General features: G+C 39.5%; 1 protein-coding gene across 3 annotated transcripts in view; it reads right to left on the reverse strand.

Annotated features, from left to right (window-relative positions):
- Window positions 1-1,088: 1,088 nt before the first annotated feature.
- Window positions 1,089-24,172, reverse strand: part of ETF1 (eukaryotic translation termination factor 1) — a 28,270-nt gene continuing 5,186 nt past the window's right edge. For all 3 annotated transcript variants that reach the window (XM_045445280.1, XM_045445286.1, XM_045445297.1), the window contains 9 exons: window positions 12,117-12,292; window positions 11,466-11,605; window positions 8,719-8,857; window positions 7,339-7,529; window positions 6,385-6,514; window positions 5,280-5,435; window positions 4,843-4,907; window positions 3,695-3,842; window positions 1,089-3,412 (listed from right to left, as the gene is read on the reverse strand). In XM_045445280.1, the coding sequence (XP_045301236.1) occupies window positions 3,330-3,412; window positions 3,695-3,842; window positions 4,843-4,907; window positions 5,280-5,435; window positions 6,385-6,514; window positions 7,339-7,529; window positions 8,719-8,857; window positions 11,466-11,605; window positions 12,117-12,292 (1,228 nt within the window). In that variant the 3' untranslated portion in view covers window positions 1,089-3,329. The remainder of the gene's footprint in view (window positions 3,413-3,694; window positions 3,843-4,842; window positions 4,908-5,279; window positions 5,436-6,384; window positions 6,515-7,338; window positions 7,530-8,718; window positions 8,858-11,465; window positions 11,606-12,116; window positions 12,293-24,172) is intronic.

A 24,172-nucleotide genomic window follows, 5' to 3' on the forward strand; every position in this document is an offset into this window, starting at 1 on the left:
GGCCCTCAAATTGGCAACAAGGGAGAAGCTGGCATGTGGCTTAAATTCCACTTTGGCACTCAGCCCTGAATCCAGTGTGCTTGTCTGGGAGCGTCGCATGAGAACCAGAGCCAGAGAACAAAAGATGGCAAGCGCTGCAGGCCCAGACAGGCAAACACAACAGCCCACACACCCAGCACCAGTGTGCTGCCTTCCAACTTTTGACTTTAGCAGCACCTAGGGATGCATTAGGAGGAAAAATTATAGATCTCCACCATGCACAGGCATGTCTGCCCTTCCCAGAGGGTGACTGGGTTTCATCAAAGCTATCCTCTAAATCTGCTGGAAAATGGGCAAAAGTATGCTAAAAAGTACCATTACTGGTCACTTTTGTTAAATACGGTTTCTTAAATCTGGAGAAAGCAAATCACGGATCACACCTTGACTTTTTAAGTAGGCTTTCTAAACCACCAACTAGGAGCTCTTAAGAATCTAAATCTTTGGGAGAAACAAAATTATCTTCTCTTGACACAACCTGGAAGGCTTGCTCTTGGATGAAGTTATTTATTACTCTCCTACACAGTACCAGGTATGCAAGATCAAGGAGGCTTAGTTTCTGCTCTTCCATCTGGACCATCCAAAGGTGATGAGATGTAGAAAGAGAATCAAATGTGGGATTAGGCCTGGGGTAAGATTTGGCTTCACCACTATAGGGCTGTTGTCTAATGTCTTTTGGCTTGTTTCATCACTTGTAAAATGGGCACAACATATACCTCCATGAAATGTTGAGTTGCATGGCATAACATACTTGAAACAGCTTTTTAAAAAGAGCAAGATTTCCCTTCGGTGGGCATGTAGAATAGGGGAAGCTACAAATTAGTTTCACCCCAGCAACTTGAACTTTCTTCCTCTCATGGTAATTTTGGGACCATGTCCTCAGGCCTCCTTTGCATATACCCTTCCATAGGCAAATGTAACAAATACAACTAAAATTTAAGGCTGAAAAGTTACTAGCCATTACTAAACACATGCCTTGGAGAGCTTATACTGTCTCCATGGTGCAGACCCTGACAAGGAACAGTCCTAAAGAATCTCAAGCACACAAAATGTATTCTTAAATATGGTTTAATACTCTTCTCCATTTCTGTACATCACAACACCAAGATTTCGCTGCTTAGGATCTCTCTGTAGAGGCTATAGAGAATGCAAAGGCTACGGTTTTCACCCCTCTTATTTACGTGTTTGTATGTGTAAGTGTAATACATATCAGTATATATTGATACACACATCAATATATAATGCAATATATATCACCAAAGAGAACACATTGATTAAAGAAATACAAAAATTTGGCATCATTTCCAAACTTAAATAGTAAAAATAAAAACTACAAAAGGAGCTGCATACCCTAAATGTATCATGTGAAACAACAAGCATATTCAAAAATGTAAATTTACATCCAATTTCTCTGGTCTTGTCATATCACATTAGACCCATTTACAATGGCAAAACCCTAAGGTACTGCTGTGAAGAGAGCATGTTTGCTCGCTCTTGGGTGTTCTGCAAACAAACAGCAGAGCCCAAAGCAAAAGCCTGTTCCGGTGAAGCCTTCCACGTTGGTGAATACCAAAGAATGGACTCTTCTCACTGGGGGGTTGAGACATCAGGTTATACATTAAAAGACAGTCATTTGGACCTCAGAGTATACAGTGTGAGAACCAGAAGCTTTACAATTAAGACATACTCCCTTCATTCAAGTGAAACAGGATTATTGGAACGATAGGCAGGTCTGCAACCTGGGAACAAGGAGCTGGTTCAGACCAATAAAGCTACGAGTGACTGAGTCAAGTCAGTGAAGAACAGCAGTCAGGCACTAAAGTGTTAAAAGTACCCAATTTGAAAACCAAATGTACCCCACTACTCTATCAGTGTGGGAACGATACCAATTGACTTTTAAAAACCTTTGGTCCTTCAAAGTCCATTTGGTATACCTTTTTCCATTGCTACCACTGGGCACATCCTATACACTTTATTCACTGTCACCACCTCGGGCACGCCATGACCTTGCATGTCAGCTGGGGTCAAATCCAACTTAGAACCCAGCTATGAAGCGTGAGCTTCAGGTTTTCAGGCCCACTTTTGGATCCAACAATAGTTAAGTCCTTGGTGCCAGAAGCTGTGTCCCATCCCTTCCCACCCCTGCCCTTCCCACCCCCCTCCCATAATTTCTCATATGAGAGGTGCTTGTAAGTCCCATATTTGAAACAGATGCTCCAACCCCACCAGGAGGTCAGGGGTTTATAATTACATGCACAGTCATACATGTCTTGTCAGTCGTTCCTGTGAAAAACCTTGCAGTTCACTTAAAAAAAAATCAAAACATTCACATAATCATGCCATCCAACACAAGGAAAACACAACCATCTCCCTTTTACCAAGGACAGACCCAAGCAAAATAAAATATTCTTTAAATTTCTTTGCTTCCACTTAAATTGCATGTTTTATTTCTCCCAATCCCAGCAATAGCACAGAAGCCCCATCATATCCATCCCAAACTGGTTTCTAGTAGGCTAAGATTATGGGAACCCTTATCAATGCAACTGATGCCAAGGGCTCCCAAACCCCGGGCACAAATGGGCCTGCAAAACAGATGAAAGGGAACAGTGCATTGGCCCAAATGCTTCCTGTGTCAGTTTGACTTTGCAATGCAATTTGCATCCTTGAAACTGACAGTCTGGAGGGGGAGGAGTAATGTGAGGGAGTGAAGTTGAAATTGCCTCCTATTAGCTCACCCTTTCAACATTAAACAGAGACCAAGAAAAAATGGTTCCAACATTTCACCGCATGTATTTCTTCTTATGCAGTCTAAGCTGAGAATGCCATGTAAATGGGTCACTGCGAAATGCAGCAATTTTTCTCCAATCAAAATAAGAAACAAACCAGTATGATCTCATTTCTATTAACTTTTGAAGGTTTACAGCAGTTAAAGTATTTTTGATTCTATGTATGAAGGTTAAAAAAATCATTTTTTTTTTTTTTTTTCATAAAATACAAGAGCAACCAATTTCACCATCGAGTAAAAGTAAAAACTGGGATTCTTTTTTAAATTAGTCCAAAGTGGCATTTTAGGAACTTAGTTGTAGGCTGCTGCGCTGACACCATGACAAACCAAAGTGTAGGGTTGGGTCTGGTTTTGTTTCGGTTTTCTTTTCAATATCCAATGCTCATGGATTAAGTTCTGGAAATGTTCCAATTGTAAGGCAGGGATCTGTTTGGATTCCACCACGGGTATGCTCCTTGGGTTGGATGCTGGAGGGTGAGGCACGTTTTGCCGGACCCATGTCGACTACCTAGTAGTCATCAAGGTCAAAAAATTCATCATCTCCTCCTTGGTATTCCATTCCCTGGAAATCTACTCGGTACCGCAAGATACCTGGGAAAGCAAATCAAAGAGTAAATCACCAGTGTTCCTGGGATGGGGAGGGTTCACTTCAATAAGGAAAGTCCAATTCCCTTGTAGAATTACAGAAAACAAAGAGATGATGATAAAAAATACAGTTCCAACCAAGGAACCTGCAACCATGTGCTGCCTCAACCTCCTGCCTCTGCCTCGTTGGATGAGCACACTTCATCTCATAGCTTGATTTTGGGATAGCCAGGAAAGCTTTGGCCTGAGACCCTGGCCGTAAGTTTAGTTTTCTTATTTGCTACTTACCTCCAATTCCACCAAATCCTTTCACAAACTGGGATCCTTCTTGTGACTTATCTGTGACGATTTCCAACGTTGCTCCAAATTTTTTATAGTTGTTAGCAAACCATTCCAGCAGGGGCATGCTTTCGATCAGCTCATGTTCTTGTCCTGTCTGCAAGGGTGACCATGAAGATACAGAAAAAATGGGATTAGGATGTAATCAAGACTTAGCCACCCTAGCTCCCGGACCCACGATCATTCTCATTCTCTCTCCTTATTAAGTGGGTGTGCCATGCTCTATGTGAATTCTGGTTTCTAATGACATAATTCTAATAGCACAGAAGTTCTATTTCAAATAACATTCCTCCTCAGGCTCTGGCTCAATGATAAAATGTCAACACACACTTAGCAGTTTTTCAACTTCTGGTTCCTGTTGTTGTCTCTAAAGTCAGGCTGTTGTAGGGGCGCCTGGGTGGCGCAGTCGGTTAAGCGTCTGACTTCAGCCAGGTCACGATCTCGCGGTCCGTGAGTTCGAGCCCCGCGTCGGGCTCTGGGCTGATGGCTCAGGGCCTGGAGCCTGTTTCCGATTCTGTGTCTCCCTCTCTCTCTGCCCCTCCCCCGTTCATGCTCTGTCTCTCTCTGTCCCAAAAATAAATAAACGTTGAATAAAGTCAGGCTGTTGTAAAGTGTCTCCAGGCTGCACTCATTTAACAGCCCAGAAGAGACAAGCCAGATTTACTTTTTAGAGCAACCTTGTGAAAAACAAAGTCCTTCAACTCAGAATTTGAGGAACTTTAAGTGATCTGTGTTGGCCAGGTGACACTTTTGTGGTGATGCATATAGACCAAAGCTGCAGAAGCTGTTTCAGTACAAAAGCTTATAAAGTGAGTGAAGAAAGCAGCACAGGATTCACAATGCAGAAGAGGCACTAGTCAATCAAATCTTCCTCTTTACTATTTCAAGAATGAGAATATTTAACTACTTCATGGCACGGTCTCCTTCCTTGGAATCAGACAGGCATGTAGCATATAAGACGTGACCACCTCCCATTGCCCCCCACTGCCAAGAGTATGAAGTCTGGTATCTCAAAGCTGATACTCTACTTTGCCAATGCCCTAACATAGATTTCCTTTCCTTGCATTTATTACCAAACTAGGAAAACAATTACATACCTCTTTGTCTGTGAAATGAGATTTATCCTTCTCTTGTTCTGGAGTTAGATAGAGAATTTTCTCCTCTGTAGTATTGGGGGAAAAAGTATGTTAACCTAGTTCTTATACACTAGCAGATTTAAGTCCCATGAGATAAGTCAGGTTAGATGAAAGGGCTTCTGAATTCATTCTATCAACCTTCTTTTTATAAGCAATATTAGTCAGCATGCACTTAATGTCTACCAGGTATACTGCTCCTACCATAACTTAACACCAAACATACTCAAGATACAGTTCTTGTCCTCAGGAAATTTAACAGTCTTAAGCAGACATTTATCAGTTCAAGCAAAACAGTTTACGCAGACAGAAGCCACCTCTCCCAAATTTCCACCCCAGGTTTCCAGAACACAGAGGTCATCAACAAAACATAATCTTATTTAACTTTCTAATTCTCATACCTTCTGTGCCTTGGCAATGAAGAACATATCTCATTATATCCAGATTTTCATAGACTATTAGAATCTCTACAGCTCCCATTTCTAAAGCCTTTAGTGTATCTTCAACTCCAAAACAGTACTTGCCCGTGTCCTGACTGATTTCATCGAAGTATCGTCCTGTGATGAGGGATAGGTGAGGAAGCACATATATTAAAAGTTTCCTTTGTAGAAATGGACTTTCTGGCTCAAAATCCAAGAGATAGGGGAGGCTGGGTGGCTCAGTCAGTTAGTTGCACATCCTACTCTAGGTTTTGGCTCAGGTCATAATCTCACGGTCTGTGGGACCAAGCCCTGCATCAGGCTCCATTCTGACAGTGTGGAGCCTGCTTTGATATTCTCTCTCTCTCTGCCCCTCCCCGGCTTGCGCAACACATGCACTCTCTCAAAATAAATAATAAAAAAATAAACTTAAAAAAACCCAAGAGAGAGACAATAACAACTTAAAAATAAGAGGCAAAAGTTGTGAAAAGTCCTACCACTCTAGTTGAGGCTCTAGAAATTGACTCGAGTTAATAGCGGGGCCAAATACACAACCACTTGGAAAAATGTGTGCTCCATAAATCAGAAACAAAGCTAAATAATGGCCAGATTTTTTTTTTTTTTAAGGGTTGTTTATTTTTGAGAGAGAGCACAAGCAGGGGAGGGGCAGAGAGGAGAGGAGAGAGAATCCCAAGCAGGCTCCACGCTGTCAGCACAAAACCAAGCGGGGAACTCAGGAAACGTAAGAATAAGACCCAAGCCAATGCTTAACCGACTCAGCCACCCAGGTGCCCCAATGGCCAGATTAATCTTTAATTTGGTCTCTATTCACCACTGCATTATAAAAGATAATATGTGAAAACTGAAGTTTGGTTCCTATTGCCAAAGGGTAAAAAGAGTGGAAATACAAGCACACTTACTAGAACTCAAGAATAAAGGAAGATTAATGACTCCACTGAGGAAGATTTTAATACGAACGTTCAATCTTCCTCTTACCCTTTTGGCATTTTGTTACATATATATAATCACACACAAATATACATACAAATACATTTCACATAATAAGTAAGTTGCATTTCACTGATACCTATTAATTTCTTCTCTTGAATGAATTTCACGTTGGAGAGGACTTCAGTAGATAGCTCAATAGCTTGGTTGAACCCATTTTCACCACCATAGGATATATCAACTAATTTTAAAACTTTTGACTGCAACCTCTGACATACACACATTAAAAAAAAAAAAAAAAAAAAAAATCATTAGTACTTCAAAACACCTTGACCAAGACACACTTCTTCTTAATGGGTCTTTAACCACTTCTAACTAAAGTCTAAAGAGGGAGAATACAGGGAAAGAGCCCAGTATGTTCATGAGCAGGTCTCAGTGAGCAACACTGTAAAGTGTAACTTCCCCAGCCAGTCATATCACACATTTGATTAGATTTGACAACTCGTTAATCACCAACAAGACTAAGTTCCTTGTTAAGGAAACAGGATATTGGTTCCTGCCATATAAAGTGGTTGAGTACAACACCACTTCTTTGGTTGAGACTTCTACCATATAATGCTACTCCCTCTCAAGAGCACCTTTGAAATGTGTTATGCCTGAGTCCATGTCATAGACCAAAAGATTTTTTTGGATTAAATGCTTTAGGCTAATCAGCTCTATCATATTACTGGGAGTTTCACTGCTTTATTTACCTCCAGAAATAAATCAGAAGACCAGAAAAACCCCTACTTTCTCTGAAATCACATTCCATTTTGAGGCTAATTATAGCAATTCACTAAACCAGAAGCTGCCACCAGACCATAATGATTCTATCTAAAAATGGTTGGTTTTCAAAGAGAAAAAAGACCCAGAAAAGCGTGGAGGAGTGTTTCTTAATAAAAACCTGTCAACTTGTTTTTAAACATGAAATTGTCAACTTGTTTTTAAACATGAAATCTATCACTTGAAAACCAAAAAGATGTGCATGTCCCAGTGCTCAGAGGACCCACTACTCTCACCTAGCAACTTAACAGAGCATCTACTTCTCACTTACCTGATCAAACATATCAGATTGACTTAGTTCAGTTTTAAAGTCAGCTGATCCAGCTAAAACAAGACCAGCCACATTCACTTTGTCCCCAGAAATAAAGAGCTGTACAGCAGTCTCAGCTACTTTCCGAACATAGTTATGTCGCTTTTCCATTCTTAAACGAGCAAAACGCAAGGCTGACTGACCTCCTCTACCTTTGACACAAAAAGTGGGAAAAAATGGGTAATTAGTAAGAAGTACAAAATAACTTGCTAATTAAAAACGAATCATACCATTATCTAACAAAAAGACAGAGAAAAATTACTATTTATTTTAAATGAATGTTTGGCACAAACTGATACACATTTTCAGAATAAATACCAATTATCTTATCAAAAGAAGAATCATAAGCACCAATGAGTCATGTGTCATTTCATGATGCCTCTCATCTGGAGTTATTCCCTTTATGTAGTTGACCACCCCTTTAAAAAATATTTTATTTGTGGGGCGCCTGGGTGGCGCAGTCGGTTAAGCGTCCGACTTCAGCTCAGGTCACGATCTCGCGGTCCGTGAGTTCGAGCCCCGCGTCAGGCTCTGGGCTGGTGGCTCAGAGCCTGGAGCCTGTTTCTGATTCTGTGTCTCCCTCTCTCTCTGCCCCTCCCCCGTTCATGCTCTGTCTCTCTCTGTCCCAAAAATAAATAAACGTTGAAAAAAAAAAAAAATTAAAAAAAAAAAAAAAATATTTTATTTGTTAAAGTAATCTCTACCCCCAGTGTGCAGCTTGACTGAAATCACAACCCCACGATCAAGAGTTGCACGCTCTACCAACTGAGCCAGCCAGGTGCCCCTACAGTTGACCCTTAAGAGAAACACAGTATATTTCTGTAAATGTATTTTCTCTCTGATGATTTTCTCATTAACATTTTTTCCCTAACTTAAAGAATACAGTACAAAATATAATTAAATACAAAACACGTGTTAGTCAATTGTTTATGTTAATGGTAAAGACTTCCAACAATAGGTTATCAGTAGGTAAGTTTTTGAGAAGTCAAAAATTATATGTGTGTGTTTGGCGGGGGTCGGGGGCGAAAGTGCGCGCCTGGGTGGCTCAGTCAGTTAAGCATCTGACTCACTCCTGATTTTAGCTCAGGTCACAATCTCACAGTTCATGAGAGTAAGCCCTGCCAACAGGCTCTGCACTGGGTATGGAGACTGCTTGGGATTCTGTCTCTCCTCTCAAAACAAGTAAATAAATAAACTTAAAAAAAAAAAAAAAAAAGTTTTATGTGGGTTTTCAACTGTGCACAGAGGTTGGGACCCATATGTGTTGTTCAGGGGTCAACTGTACTATTTGTTTCCTTTTTGCTAGACACAAAATGGGCTCATGTTCTCCTCCTGTGTTACCATGTTTCTTTGGGAGATCCACAGTGAATTTGTGTAGGACTTCTCTTGTGTTTCCTTGGAGTGTGCCAAAAAGTGCACCACTACCATCTATTACAATGAAGCCAAACTTGCTGTCATCCGAAAGTAGTGCTGTAAGAGCCTGAAAAGCAAACATAAGTTATCACACAATAAATCAATCCCAAAGCTTTGTTAGGGTCAAGACAAAATCCAAAAGGATGTACATACAAGCCCTTTTACCCCATCCACAATGGTAGGAGTACTTAAAGTCATTTTATGGAATAATTTAGACTATAGCTATAAATATGTAACCCATACGGTCAATTTTGAAACAGATGCAGGGAAAAACACCAACAATAATGATAGAAAGCCTTTCAACAAACCTGACCTGGACACATGAATAGAAAACCAAGAGAGGTATAGGGTTCAGATTAATTCTATCCTTGATTTGATTTAGACTGATGGCAATCCATGGAACATAATGTTGAAATGAAAAGTCCAAACTCTAAAACAACAACAGTACAAAAAGCTAACCTCCATCAGGTCACTTTCTGTATTATCCCATCATTAGCAGGCAGTATTCATTATAGCAAATAAGGGTATCTTGTAAATCAACTCTAGAGAAGGAGTCCATGAGGAGAAAACCCAGAAAGTCTACAAAAAGATCTAGATTTGAAATGTTTCATTTAACATATATGTCTTGAACACTCTTAATGGTATCAGGATCTAAAACTCAATTTTATTAAAAAAAATTTTTTTTAATGTTTATTTTTGAGAGAGACGTGAGTGGGGGGGGGAGGGGGAGGGAGAGGAGGCGGGGAGAGAGAGAGACACACACAGAGACAGACAGACAGACACACACACAGAATCTGAAGCAGGCTCCAGGCTCCGAGCTCCGAGCTGGCAGCCCAGAGCCCGACATGGGGCTCAAACTCAGAAATCGGTGAGATCATGACCTGAGCTGAAGTTGGCCACTTAACGGATTGAGCCACCTAAACCTCAATTTTAGGCACCCCTAAAACTCAATTTTATTTTAAAGGTATTATAGCTAATGATTTGGGAGTTTTTCTGGGGGAAAATTCTCCTTCTAGGTTAACTTATAATTATATCCCCATAGTTCTGTCCCCACAAAGAACAAATATTTAAATAGTCCTGGAACCCATACAGATGGGTCAAGAGTTTTCATGATGGAATCTGCACACCTGATAGATGACTAGTTCCTAGGTGCCAGGCTTCTTTGGAGTTAAGAAATACCCTTTCCATTTTAACTAAGGAAGAAAATATTTCCTTTAAGAATTGACCAGAAAGCAGATTAATCATTAGTAATCAATCTTTAATCATAGCATATCTGAAAATTAGCATTAAGACATGAATGTTGTGCCATTATGTCACAATCTGTTAGGTGGCTTGATTAGTTTAGGTTTTCAATAATTCTGCTCATCAGGGAATACTTATCCCTCTTAAGAATGTGTAATTGTCCTGATGAAGCGACATAAATTGTGTTGTACAGCATGTCACATTCACATCTAGTTATCAACATATCAGCTGAAGCCAAAATAAACAAAGCTAGCAAGATTAAACAGTACCTGGAAGGGTTAAGGTTTAGAAATACCAATGAAGCTAGCTTAATAAAAGCCAGATAACACAAGTAACAAGTACTACTTAAATTAAGACTTGAAATCTGCTTTCATGAAACTAGATACAGGTAAGTGGGACATGGTAGCTAAGAGCCTTCCCAATGAAGCTTTCGCCAAAAAGAGGCTGGCAAGATAGCCCAGAGAACAGTCTCAACCATCTATGCAACGAACCAAGATCCAACTGGAATTGGACTTCCTGTCAAGTTAGCAGAAATCATCCATTGTAAACTGTGTCGACAAATGTCAGTTCTAATTCCACTGTAGAGGTTTTTCCCTAGGTTGATGAAAAGCAAAAGACTGAACTAGGAGCCAGCTGTGAATTCCTGATTGTTCTACTGTTGACTGATTTAGGTCACTCTAATGAGGTTTCCTTTCCACCCTTAAATTTTATCTTATGGCAGCTCTGTCACTCAAAAGTTTCATGGGGAAATAAAAGCTGTTACAGTCCTAAAGGTTTTATAATTTGTGAACTGAAAACTAAGGATGCAAGAAATATAGGCAAGTATCATGGGTATACAGGGAGAGATGGAGAGATAGGCAATTATTTCTTCACCTCTAACCAGTTCTCCAAACCCAGTTTAGCACTTTCTTCAAACATGATGGTCATTCAGTGTGTCACAATTAATGTATATATATATATATTTTTTTGAAAATAGCCAGCCTTGTGGTACAATGATTTAGTAAACAGTCTAGCAATTCCTCAAAAGGTTAAGCAGTTACCATTTAACCCAGCAATTTCATTCTTAAGTATATATACTGCCCTCCCATGAAAACGTATGGTCACACATATGGTACATGTATGTTCAGAGCACTATTATTCCTAATATTCCTGATGAACAGATAAAACAAATATAGCAAATATGATCTGGTAATAAAAAAGGATGAAGTACTGATGCTAAGTGAAAGAAACAAGTCACAAAAATCTACCCATTGTATGAAATGCCCAGCATAAGTGAAATCTAGAGAGACAGACAAAATCAATGGTAGCCTAGAGCTGAGAGATCTTGGGGAGGCGGGGGGTACGGATGGAGGGTGGGGGGGAGGATGGTAATGACTGCTAATGGATATAGGGTTTCTTTCTGGGATGATGAAAATACTGTTTGAACTTCTTACCTCTGTATGGAATTTGTTGTCACACAAATACAACGACGTATTAATTGGTTTGAAAGGTTCAAAGTCAATGTTGACTTTCTTTTCCTTTCCTTCTTCTGTTACAATGGTACCACAGTAAACAACCAGGCCATTTGGAGGTACTGCAAAAAACACACAATTTCTCTACTTAAATCTATAGTTAATTTTCCTCAATTAATAGAAAATGTTCCTAGTACTGTCCCTACTCCTTTATTATTTTTAAAGATTTATTAAGTAATCTCTACAATCAATGGAGGGCTTGAGCCTACAACCCTGAAATCAAGAGTCACATGCTCTAATGACTGAGCCAGCCAGGTGCCCCGTGTCCTTGGTTCCTTTAAGTCATAATTTAAATAAAGCAGAAATATCTGCAAATCTCTCCGGCAGAATTCTCTCCCTAATTTTAAAAATACTTGAGATGTTTAAAAAAGGAGGATTTACACTTTTAAGTAACTACTACTTAGCTTTAAAGAAAAAAAAAGGGGAGAGAGGGGTAAGTTCCAAGGCCAAAGGTAAATTGCTGATGGCTATCTGAAAAAGATACAATAGTGACCAAAAGCATCATGGCAGGATCAAAGTGGAAAATATAACCAAAACACAATAGAGGAGGAAAATGATCAAATTCTAGATTACCTTTGTTATAAAGTTTGAGTCTTTGTTGTACAGATGTAATGGCTCCCAGGACTGAAAGGCGGTTTACTCGTGACTTAATGTTAGATGCAGTTCCAAACTCATCTGCTAACATTTTTGCCACTCGTGAAATCTGGTCTTTGGGAGGAATGATCAATGATATCATGCTTGTGCCATTGCTGTGAAAGAAAGAGTAACATCAGAGGTTCAAGTACCACATAAGTCAAGAGTTTAAATTCATGCTTATCATTAATAAAGGGAGCTAATGAAATCCCCTTAAAATAGAAATATATCACTCTCAGTGATTAGGAAGATAGGGACTATTCCAGTGTAATCAAAGTATGCTCAGAATTAGGAAAAGTGATCAGAATGTGATAGGTACTCAATTATTTGAATCAATTTTAGCTAGCCAAAAGAAAAAGTAGTAAGGCACTTTAAAGGATGCTTGGGAAACACCTCATTCTTCAAGGGCAAAGAGAGAAGCTTTCATAAGGGGGTGATAACAGGCTGGAATCTGACAGTGAGTCCATGGTAGAAGCTTGGAATCTGGTGGTTCTTCAGTGGGAGAAGCCACCACAGGATGATACAACAAGTCTTTACAAAGTCTAGATGAAATAACTGAATATCATAGTGTCTCTCCTTTTCTTTAAATTCCAGGCTCACCATGAAAATTTAAAATCACTAGTTTAGCACCCTTAGGAACTAGTTTAGTTCTAAACTAAACTAGTTCCTAATAGGAATAGCAGAATCTTGGAATTCAAACAAATATCCCAATTAGGAAATCATACATCTACTCTCTGTGTTTCTCTAAACGTATTTTACATATTAATCACGTTTTGAAAAAAATTCATTTTGACACAGTGTGTGGAGGGGGGGCGGGAGGGGAGAGAGAGAGAGAGAGAGAGAGAGAGAGAGAGAGAGGGAGGGAGAGAGAGAGGGAGGGAGAGGGAATCTGAAGCAGGCTCCTTGCTGTCAGCACACAGCCCAACGTGGGGCTCAATCCCACCAACTGTGAGAACATGACCTAAATCAAGATCAAGAGCCGCTTAACCACCCAACTGAACCACCCAGGCGCCCCCATATTAATCCTTTTTCAATCTAAGACACACACACCCCATATATGAGAAATTGGCCAATTCAGGGTGCTCAAACAAATTCCAGCTTCTAAAATTCAAAACCAGGACCAAACTCTGAACTATGAAGGACACTACTATCAAAGCCTTGCCACGTGGTAGGTCCTTTTTGAGCAGCCACCAACTTCTGTATAACCTCAGTATTGATGCCAAAACCTTTTTTAGCTACATTCTCCAGACATTTATTAACAAGATCTCATTTCAATATTTCTACTTCTACTTGAAGCAAACACAAAACTACATTATCAAAACAAATGAACTCATCACTAATCATCAGGGTAATGCAAATCAACACACAAAAACACTTCACACCCATTAAAATAGTTACCATCAAAAAACAAAATAACAAGGGGGCGCCTGGGTGGTGCAGTTGGTTGAGCGTCCGACTTCAGCCAGGTCACGATCTCGCGGTCCGTGAGTTCGAGCCCCGCGTCAGGCTCTGGGCTGATGGCTCAGAGCCTGAAGCCTGTTTCAGATTCTGTGTCTCCCTCTCTCTCTGCCCCTCCCCCGTTCATGCTCTGTCTCTGTCCCAAAAATAAATAAAACGTTGAAAAAAAAATTTAAAAAACAAAACAAAAAACAAAGAAACAAAATAACAAGTGTTGGCAAAGACATGGAGATATTGGAACCCTATGTCTTGCGGGGTGATGTTAAATCACACAGCCATTATGAATAGCAGCATGGCAGTCGTTCACATAAACACAGAATTACCACATCATCTAGCATTGCCACTTCTGGGTATATACTCCAAAGAGTGAAACTGGGAACCAGATACTTAGGCACTAATGCTTACAGCAGCAATGTTCACAACAGCCAAAAGATGGCTAGAATTCCTACGTCCATCTATCCATTTGATGGATCAATAGTAACACAAAAAAGTGGTACATATATACAGTGAAATATTATTCAGCCTTAAAGGAAATTCTGACACATGCTACAATCTGTATGAGCCTTGAACAATTTATGCTAAGAGAAATAAGCCATATACAAAAGGACACATACTGTATGATTCCACTTACATGAGGTATCTAAGAGTAGTCAAATTAACAGAGACAAAAACAGTGGGTTGCTGTGACTGGGGGGAAGGGGAAATAGGGTGTTTGTTGTTTAGCATGGTTTCAGTTTTCTAAGATAAAGAGAGTTCTGAAGACTGGTTGCATAACATTGTGAACGTATTTTTAACACTACTTAACTGCATAAATAAATTGGCCAACATGGTTAAATTTCATGTTGTGTGTACTCTGCCACAATACAAAAGCTAAAGGTTCATTTACGATAACACAAAAATTTAAAGCACACATTCTCTTTAAATTAGCAGTTCTTGGGGCAGTCTACAATAAAATGTAGAGAAAACCTTTATCCACAGGTATCTGAAATTTTAAAATGTCTGGAAAAATATCTTCATATAGTAAAATTAATCCCGCAGATTTGTTTTTTCCCAGTATTAATGTTGGAAAGGAACCTCATTTACATAAGACCTTGCCCTTTTAAAGTCTTCTAAGTGGTAAATCCCTCAGTTCCCTTGCAATACAAGTTTTCTCTATAAGCAGACAAGCTGCCTATCTAGCCCTTCCAACTATCAGAATAGTTACATTCAGATTATCAGCTTATTTTCTATCTTTGAAACTGGCACTGTTTCTGTTGGGGTTTCTATTTAAAATCCCAAAGGTCAGTTCATAACCTTTGCGATACTTTCCTCAATGAACTACAAGTTGATCAATGACAAATGACAGTACCTGGTAAAGTATGGCGTGTGCTCTGCTGCCACCCCTTGGGTAGGGGAACAAGTATTCTAGCCAAACCAGAGAAGCAAGCAAATTTATGAGGAGCAGCTTTACTTGGCATCACAAACACAATCAAAATGATCATAAAACAGAACCGCTTCAGGACAATCCTTTGCTCATGCACACACAAACACACATTAAGTCAGGTGTATCACTCTCTAAAATGTTTTTCATTTTAATGTTCACAATACAACTACATAAAAGGAATTTTTCTAAACCAGGAGAAGGTGCCCAGAAATAAAAAATTCTACATAAAATTCTACCTGTGGCCATGTTCCAGTTTCTGAACTAGATGGAAAAAGAATTCCCAAATGAAACAAATGGTTATCTTCAATTACAAAAAAAGAAAAATGCTCTTTACCGTCAGTGACTTCGTTGGATCCTATTTTTAAGCAACCAACTGTAACAAACTGCTTTTCTTCCAGTAATTTATCTTTCTAGGTTTCTAAAAAGGAAATTTCCTAAGAACCTTTCAGATAAGTCTTTACAGAGTTATGTCAAACACTATAGGCTAAGGGGGAGAAGACTTTGCTTTCATAGGGACTGGAAACATTAGACACGTAAATTTAACTTCAAACATGGTCTCTACTGTAGTTGCCATTTACCTGTCTCTAAACAGGGGCTGTCAATTTATACACAATAGGAGAATGTACAAAATGGGGAAAAAAGAAGATATATATGAGAAGTTTTAATATGGACTTTACTAGCTTGTGCTTATTCTCAGATTAACAATTCTCAAAAGAGAGTATTTCTCTATCCCACGGGCTCTTGGAATCTTTAGGGATCAAAGGAGTTATTTCTCAAAAGGGCTCAGTTTTTAAAAGCTGACGTGCTCTGATTTACAGAGTAGTTTCCTAGGAGATGGAACTAGCAAAGAGGCAATCAGTAGGGAATGGAAAGAGAAGGGGCTCCAAGGATAGCCGGGGTGAAGGCTCAGCTCAGGAAGTCAACAGGCACCAGACCCCAAAGGATGGAAAATTTAAGGCTAAAGAGGATGTTGGGACAAATTCACTGAGTGAACCCAAAATGCCTGAAGGAAATCCTTAAAGCAAGATAATCATGCAGAGGACAAAGCAATGACCTTAAGATAAGCAGCTATTTACTTTCCACTGCAGATAGGTTAAGAAGATAAGCATTCATTAAGCAACTTCGCTGTTATAGCACCAGAGTTGGACAACCAACCTTACACTTACAACCATGTAACATTCTACAGGACAAAGTAATGAAGACACCTGAGAACATTATCTTGCCATAGGTTTCCACTTAAGTAATTCAGAAATGTAGCTTGCAAAAAAAAAAAAAAAAAAAAAAAATTCTACCAAGTTGCTAAATCTGAAACACTACTTGAAAGTTAGTTTTGGCCTCCTACTCCCTTTGAATTTTGATTAATGCTCAAAAAATGACCTTTCACTAGTTTCCCCTTTACGCCTCTCTCTCTCTCCTAGGTGAGGGGGAGCACCTTAAAATTTTGAATTCATCTTTATTAAATGGATGGCCTCTATTTTAAAATTTAAAGGCTACTTGATAATATCTGAATTTTTTCTTATGTTGGGTTTAACAGAAGCATATTTAAGTTTTACCAGGAAAGTTTCCAAACAAAATAACCGCTCATTTACCCCCAAGGCAAGCCACTCAAGGTCGCTAGACCAGTTTGTGTAAACACAAAAATAAAATCAAGGAAGTTGAATTTTCCTTTCCTTTTTTTCTTTCAGAAACACAGAACAGGGGAGGGGCAGAAAGAGAGGGAGAGAGAATCCCAAGTAGGCTCTGCACAATCAGCGTGGAGCTGGACCCCGGGTTCAAATCAAACTTGAGAACTGTGAAATCATGACCTAAGCCAAAATCATGAGTTGTACACTCAAATGACTGAGCCATCCAGGCTCCCCAAGGAAGCTGAATATTTCAAAGTAACCCGAACAACCCACAGGGAAGAACAAGAAGTAAAACTCTCATGAAGGAGTTGCTGGCTACATATACAAACTACTACCTTTTTAAATTTAAGAGTTTTCATGTACTGGTCTGCTTTGCCACTATATCCTTTTTCAAAAACCAAAAAGCTCTCATTTAAGAGTTAGTGAATTATAAGGTACAGCAATGATTCACATGCAGGTTGTAAAAAGTGGGCAAAGCAAGACAGACAATACACAACAATGTGCCACATAGGGCTTCCAGGGGCTTCTGCTCTTAGATTCCTTCTTACACAACAATGTGCCACATAGGGCTCCCAGGGGCTTCTGCTCTTAGATTCCTTCTTGTTCTCATCATTTTAGGGGCATTTTCCCTTATCAAAGAAGAGTTCATCAATGCTTTCAGAGACTAACTTCTGAGAAGTAAAATATTTGGGAGACAGAAGGAAGTAGTAGTTGTAAATAGACTAAATGCACACAGTAAATAAAACTAGACAAAACTCAGGAAGGAAGAGAATTTAAATAAAGAGCTGACAGCTTTTCCTTCCTTCAGTCTCAAATAGATGGTTGAAGGAAAAGTTTCTCTCCCTAAGATGAGAGGTTATGACAGTGCCACCAGTTATCCATCCAAGGTTTTGTGAATCCTGAGCACTATTAACACAGAGACACTTATAAGGTTACCTGAAGTACCAGAACTAAAATGTATTTCAGGAAGAAAATGCAAGGTAATCAGAACAAGCCTGAACTATGGGATGTGTGTAAGTTTAGGTCTCAGAATTCCAGTCTTTGGATTCAAGGTACCTTCTGATCAATGACACGCAGAGAAAATCTAGGCACTCTTTCACTTGTAAAGAGCTTATTAAGATTCATCAATAATGCTCAAGAACATTTTAGAAAGGTAACTGGAAAAAGAAAAAACCTCATAGTTCAGTGACCTATTTGCATGAGAACCCTGAATCTCTGGAAAATTTTCTAAAGGAGCAAAACAAATGCTCAGCAACAAAAATTTCCCCTTCCTCCACCTTGATTCCATCACTCCCCCAATAGGGACAGTGACGGTGGTGGTGACTGTGATTAAGAGGGAGTCTCAATTTTCAAAATGACTGATTCCAACAGAATCAGCATCACTTCTGATGTGTAATTAGGGCTGAGAATCACTGGTTTGGCTAGCTTTCTGCGTCTGCAAGACCTCTTGGCCAGCTGAACTCAAATTCCATGACCTCATCCACACCTAAAGAAGATCAACTCACAGAACCCACCTGCAGGAGGTAAGATGCTGTCATTTACCCTTCCTGGCAGCAATACAACCACAATGAATTGTCCAACTTTTCCCAGATAGAACACAAATGTCCTGCTACCCTACTCCTCACTCTTACGTAATGGAACTACTTTCAGGCTAGGAACCAGAACACTTCAGAGACTGCCTATAATACTTTGTAATTACGATTTAGAGTATGTGCTCACCAAGGAGCTTTCATCTCAATATTTGATGGAGTCGTGCCTAGGATATGGATGCCCAAGACTTCCCACTATCCCCTTTTCAAGCTCAAAAAACTCAACTTAAATCTCAGTTAAATCATTTCTGATAATTGCCAAGCTAGCCACATTATATGGATCACCAGCTGAAAAATCATTGAGTTCCTCTCCAATTTCTACTGCCTTTGTCTGTATTTCTTATTCACCATGGGGTTTCTATTTTTCTTTTACCAAACATACAAAACCAAGTTTAAACTTTGAGACTACAGCAGTCTTTCTGATATGGGTTTAATATGGGAACAGAGTAGGAGGTTGGTTAGGAGCACAGATTTTTTTTGAAGATTTTTTATTTTTAAGTACTCTTTACATCCAATGTGGGGCTTGAACCCATGATCCTAAGATCAAGAATCAACATGCTCTTCCAAATGAGACAGCCAGGTGCCCCAGGAGCACAGATTGGACCTCAGTTTCTACTTTCTTCCCAAGGTCATGAGGGTTCTGTAATACAGGTGAAGTACCTAGCACGGATAGCAGATAGTAAGTGCTCATTCAAAGGTAACCAGATGGAACTGTAGCTCCATGTACTCTACCCCTCTGCTCTTTAGTAGTATAATCAGAATTAACATGATAGCACAGTTGAGGCGGGGGGGGGGGGGGGGGGGGGTGGGTATTTCAGATGGTGGTAAGTTTTATTTGAATCTGAGTAAGTCCAGAGATAAAAGCTGACTTTGTGGTAGGCAACTACCATTCTGAGATTACAGGATTTATCAAATCTTCCAACAGAACAAAAGAACCAAACCAAAAATGCAGTTCAAATTAACATAGCTAGAGCAGAAGCAATTTTGTATAAAGAAAAGCAGAAATTCTTTCCCCTCTAACACTTTAAATAATTTTATTATACAAAACGTTAAGTAGCTTTATCCTACAGCTGTGGCATGGTTCACATTATTTTGATATAACCCAGAGTTAGCCACTACTTCTGTCTAGTTGTCAGTCACTTCAAAGATCTAACCCCACTTTCTCTTCCATCAAGTATCAAATAGTAAGATAACATGTTGCTTACACTAGGTCTATAGAAGCTTGTTAAGGGCACAAATCATTTTAGCACATGAATCTGATGAATAAACAAACGGTTAATTCTTAACATCAGAAAGAGGATCTTCTATATTTGGTCTCCTCTAGGCAAACACCAGAGATTTATTCTAAACTACCATTTAAAACTTTGCTAGTCTTTGGAGAGGAACCAATATTTGCCTAGAAATGACTAAGTGTCCCAGCTTTCGCTTCGTTAAAAAACCCAAATCACTCCATTAGTCTTTAAACATAACAAAACCAATACTTCCAAAGTGTCTTCTTTTGCTTAATTTTGTTCATCCTGAACTTGATGCCCTGGCCCCTCATCATCTATGAGGCAGATTGGAGGTGGATGGGCCTGCCTTTTATAAAGAGCTCAGAGAATACCAAACTAGGAGGGAGGATTCTATTACTGTTCAAAAGACTAAACAGAATTACCAGAAATTGGTTTATGCAATTGACCCTAGGGTCAGAAGCCATTACCAGACGGGACAAAGTCCAAGATCTGAATATACTGAGACATTAAAGCAGCTTCTACAGAGAAAGAATAACTCACATGTCCCAAAAATTTCCAGCAGAAAGCTTACAAAGGTTCATTTTAGTATTTTACCCTCAAAAGCACTACAATTACTTAGTTACCGAAAACAAAAATGTATGTATCTGATGCCTTTTTATACAATTACAGGCATTCATTTCGTCTTAAAAAGAAAAATTTTAACAACTTCACAAAGTTAACCTAGTGGAATATTCCACCAGGGAGCAGCAGAAGCTGGAAAATTTCTCTAGTACTCTCACATCAAGGCAAAGCCTACAGGTATCAGTCACAACCAGCATTAGGCACCAGTGTTCTACAAGGAATCCTAGAAATGAGATAGTTCACCTGATGTTTCTTTACCACCACTATAAGTACTTTTCACATAAAACAAAAGCCACTGCCTTCTTGTTACTGCTCTAATACACAAAATGAAATTCTGCGGAAGGATTTAAACCCAAGTTACTTCCCTCACCAGCGATGCTCATTAAGAGTAAATATGTTTGGTACTCAAGTTCTTCCTTGGGTAGATTTGCAAATAGCATGTCTGTTTTACTTTTATCTTTGCTCCTGGGTCTCAGCACACCTGCTCCCTCTAGTAAAATGCAAATCTCCTTGGACAAGAGTCCTCCTTTCAGAAGGGAATGGGAGATGTTTCTACTTAGCAAAGAAATACCAATCAAAGAGGAAGGCAGTGTGGTATAATAGGATCACAGGCTTTGAAATCAGGAAAGTAGGAACAGAAAATCCAGCACTGCCCCTCACCAGGGTGGGGCGTGATGTTAGGCAAGCTACTTAATCACTCTTTATTTCAATTTTTTCATCCGTGAAATGGCAATAGTTTCCTCACAGAATTGCTGTGAGGAGTCAAAATGTAGGCTATTCACCTCATCTTTAGAAAACTAGTTTTATTAAAACACATCTCAGCCACGAACCTCTAACCCTGTCTTTCCTGAGAATTCTCTTTGCTTAAATGGAGTCATTAAGCCCAGAAGATGCCAGAAAATAGGAGCCAAGAAAGGAAGAATATTTTTTAGTAAAATCTAAAAACACCCAGAGGTATTAAGGAATTAATGTTTGGGGATCAGCACTTTTCATTACTTGCAAATGAAAGTTTATTTAGGTTGAAAGGCAAACTGTTGGGACTGTCTTAAGCTTTGTCATGCCAACTTTACGAACAAGGCACACATGCACAAATGCTCTGTGCTATTTCAATACCCTGACAGCTCACCAACCATCAACCAACACAAAGCTCTTGGATCTAATTTTAGACTAACTGGCTTTCAATCAAAAATGAATTTCAATTACAATTTCAAAGCCATAGAGCAGTTACAGCTTCACTCCATCACTGTATCAAAGATACTGTATCAGCCAAATACTATTGCCCAAGGTAACATTCTATGACAGTACCTTCCTTGCCTAGGAAATCTGCCTGAGTAGTTATACAACCTTTTTTGGTATCTGATAATGTCCAACACCTCATTCTAGACCCTAATCATCATCTTACAGCACACCTCTCTTCAACATGTACTGTGTTATTCTGTACTTACTAACATGGTCTGGAAATGGTTCATATAATCAATTCAGGGTTGTGTGTCAGACAATGTTCTCACTGCATTACACATTTCTTTCAAAATGTCCGGTGTCCAACCTACAGATATTTAAGTTTGTAAACTAACTGGTTAGTAGTAAAAATGCATTTGTAGGCTTCAATTTTTATATATCTAGAACTCTGGATGTGAGTTTGGAGAAATATCTGCTTTAGAGGGCCACAAATGTGGCAGGGAAAAAAATCTTTTGTTTTGACTAAGAACATTCTTCTCAAGGAGACCTTAGAGCATCAAATGAAAATGTGAAAACAGAAGAGCACAGGCACAATATCCCCAAGTTAATCTGCATGACAAGAGGCAGTTTTGAGGCATCTGAAGACAGCAAGTCCTCTGAACTGGATAGGAAGGATGGGGACAAAAGACAAAGCATACACTGGATGTAAACTTCATGTTTGAAAACTGCTGTTAATTACATACAAATTAAGCAGACTGAAAGAGCTGGATTAAAGCACAGGAAACACGATCAATGTATAACATGTAAGAATCAAATCTGTTTTCATCTTTGTATCTGTAAGAGAATAATGAAATTATGGCTTGTAAAAACTCAATTATGTTTTGGGGGGGGTGAGAAGAAAGCAAAAAATTATTTCTCTTAATTTTCATTCACTGATACTCAGAGAAAGAAAAGGTATCTGTTCAGAAAGTGACAAAAATAAGAAACAAGGAAGTTTCCTTTTTTTTTTTTTTTTTAAATTTTTAATGTTTATTTACTTTTGAGAGAGAGCAAGTGAGCAAGCGAGCGCAAGCTGAGGAGGGGCAGAGAGAGAGGGAGAGAATCCAAAGCAAACTCCAGGCTCTGAGCTGTCAGCACAGAGCCCAACCCAGGGCTTGAACTCAGACCGCAAGATCGTGACCTGAGCTGAAGCTGGATGCTTAACCAACTGAGCTACCCAGGCACCCTGGGAAGTCTCCATTCTTAATACAAAGCAGGCAAAGGTTTAAAGTGTGTCCAGTGGCATTAGATAGACCTGTTATCAAAGGAAACTTCATGCTCTTGGGGTAAAGTGCCCACAAGAAACCCAATTTCCAACCTGCTGGAAAGAAGGGCCTCAAAGCCCTCTCTCTAATCCCTCTCCCCCTCATTAAGGTAACAGATTGCTGAGGGGCACCTGGGTGACTCAGTGGGTTGAGCAGCTGCTTTGGCTCAGGTCATGATTTCGTGCTTTGTGGGTTTGAGCCCTACATCAGGCTCTGTGTGGCTAGCTTAGAACCTAAAGCCTGCTTTGGATTCTGTGTCGTCCTCTCTTTCTGTCACTCCCTTGTTCGTGCACTCTCTTGCCTCAAAAATAAATGTTAAAAAAAAAAAAAAGATAACAGGCTGCTGAAGAATTAATAGACACCTATAGAATGTATCCTACAAAAAGGTTCTATTCTGAGATCCATAGAGAACACGCCAGACTCTGAAGAAATTTCTGCTGTTCTAATTCTTAGTTTCAGCAGTGGGTCTAGGGAAAAGAGGCAAATTTTTCCTTCGGACTCTTCAAATAGGATGTAAGACCATTCAGCTCTGCTCCCAAACTTATTTTAAGTTTTCTCACAAGAGAACATCCGGCACAAGGGGCCACACTGAGCACACCCTCAAACTCCAAGCTTTGAAGAAAAAGAGCCCTCTGATAAAAGGTTCCAACTGGTCTGTGTGTATGGGGGTGGGGGGGAGACACCTATAATCCACACTGCATTTGGCCTTAAAAGTTACTCTAATTAGACACTTGTGCTTACCTAGGAGTGTGTCCATAGTAAGCCTTCCCTTCCTGGAAGGATAAGTATATCTGCTACTACAATGAGAAGTCTGTCAAGGATTGAAATTCAAAGACAGTAATTGTTCATTAGGTTCACAGTGCATAAAACATTATTTCTGAATCAACAGCTGTTAGAACTAGTTCTGAGTTGAGGCAGGCAACCAATGACACTCAGGAGTGCATGAAGGCTACCACACCCTATCAAATATCTTCTCTTCCCTTTTTTCTCTTCTCATGGCTCAGACCTGTTGGTGGCATTTGTATCCTGACCTCTTAGTAAGAGGCTAAGACCTCTGTCTGTAGTTGTAATTTAGTCTATGTTCATCTCTTCTCAAGAAATTAAAAACATTCTAATTTTTGACTTTTTTTTTTTTTACCTAAGTAAAAATAAAAGTATCTAAAATTCATGGCTTTGAGAACATTACACATGTCATTTAGGTGAATGTTCTATTAACCAACAATTTTCACTTGGGGAAGGTATTCAAACACATTTAATATACTTTACTCGACTCAAATCATATTCATAGCCTGTCCAAATTATTTGTCTGTAAGGTTAAAAAAAAAAACCTGTTCAACAATCTCACAAAATTACTTTTAATCCAACATAATGTGAAAAATTTTATAGAGATTTATTAAAAAAAGGGTTATAGGGGCACCTGGGCGGCGCAGTCGGTTAAGCGTCCGACTTCAGCCAGGTCACGATCTCGCGGTCTGTGAGTTCGAGCCCCGCGTCAGGCTCTGGGCTGGTGGCTCAGAGCCTGGAGCCTGTTTCCGATTCTGTGTCTCCCTCTCTCTCTGCCCCTC

Source organism: Leopardus geoffroyi, chromosome A1 (genome assembly GCF_018350155.1).
Source record: "Leopardus geoffroyi isolate Oge1 chromosome A1, O.geoffroyi_Oge1_pat1.0, whole genome shotgun sequence".
Classification (NCBI taxonomy): domain Eukaryota; kingdom Metazoa; phylum Chordata; class Mammalia; order Carnivora; family Felidae; genus Leopardus; species Leopardus geoffroyi.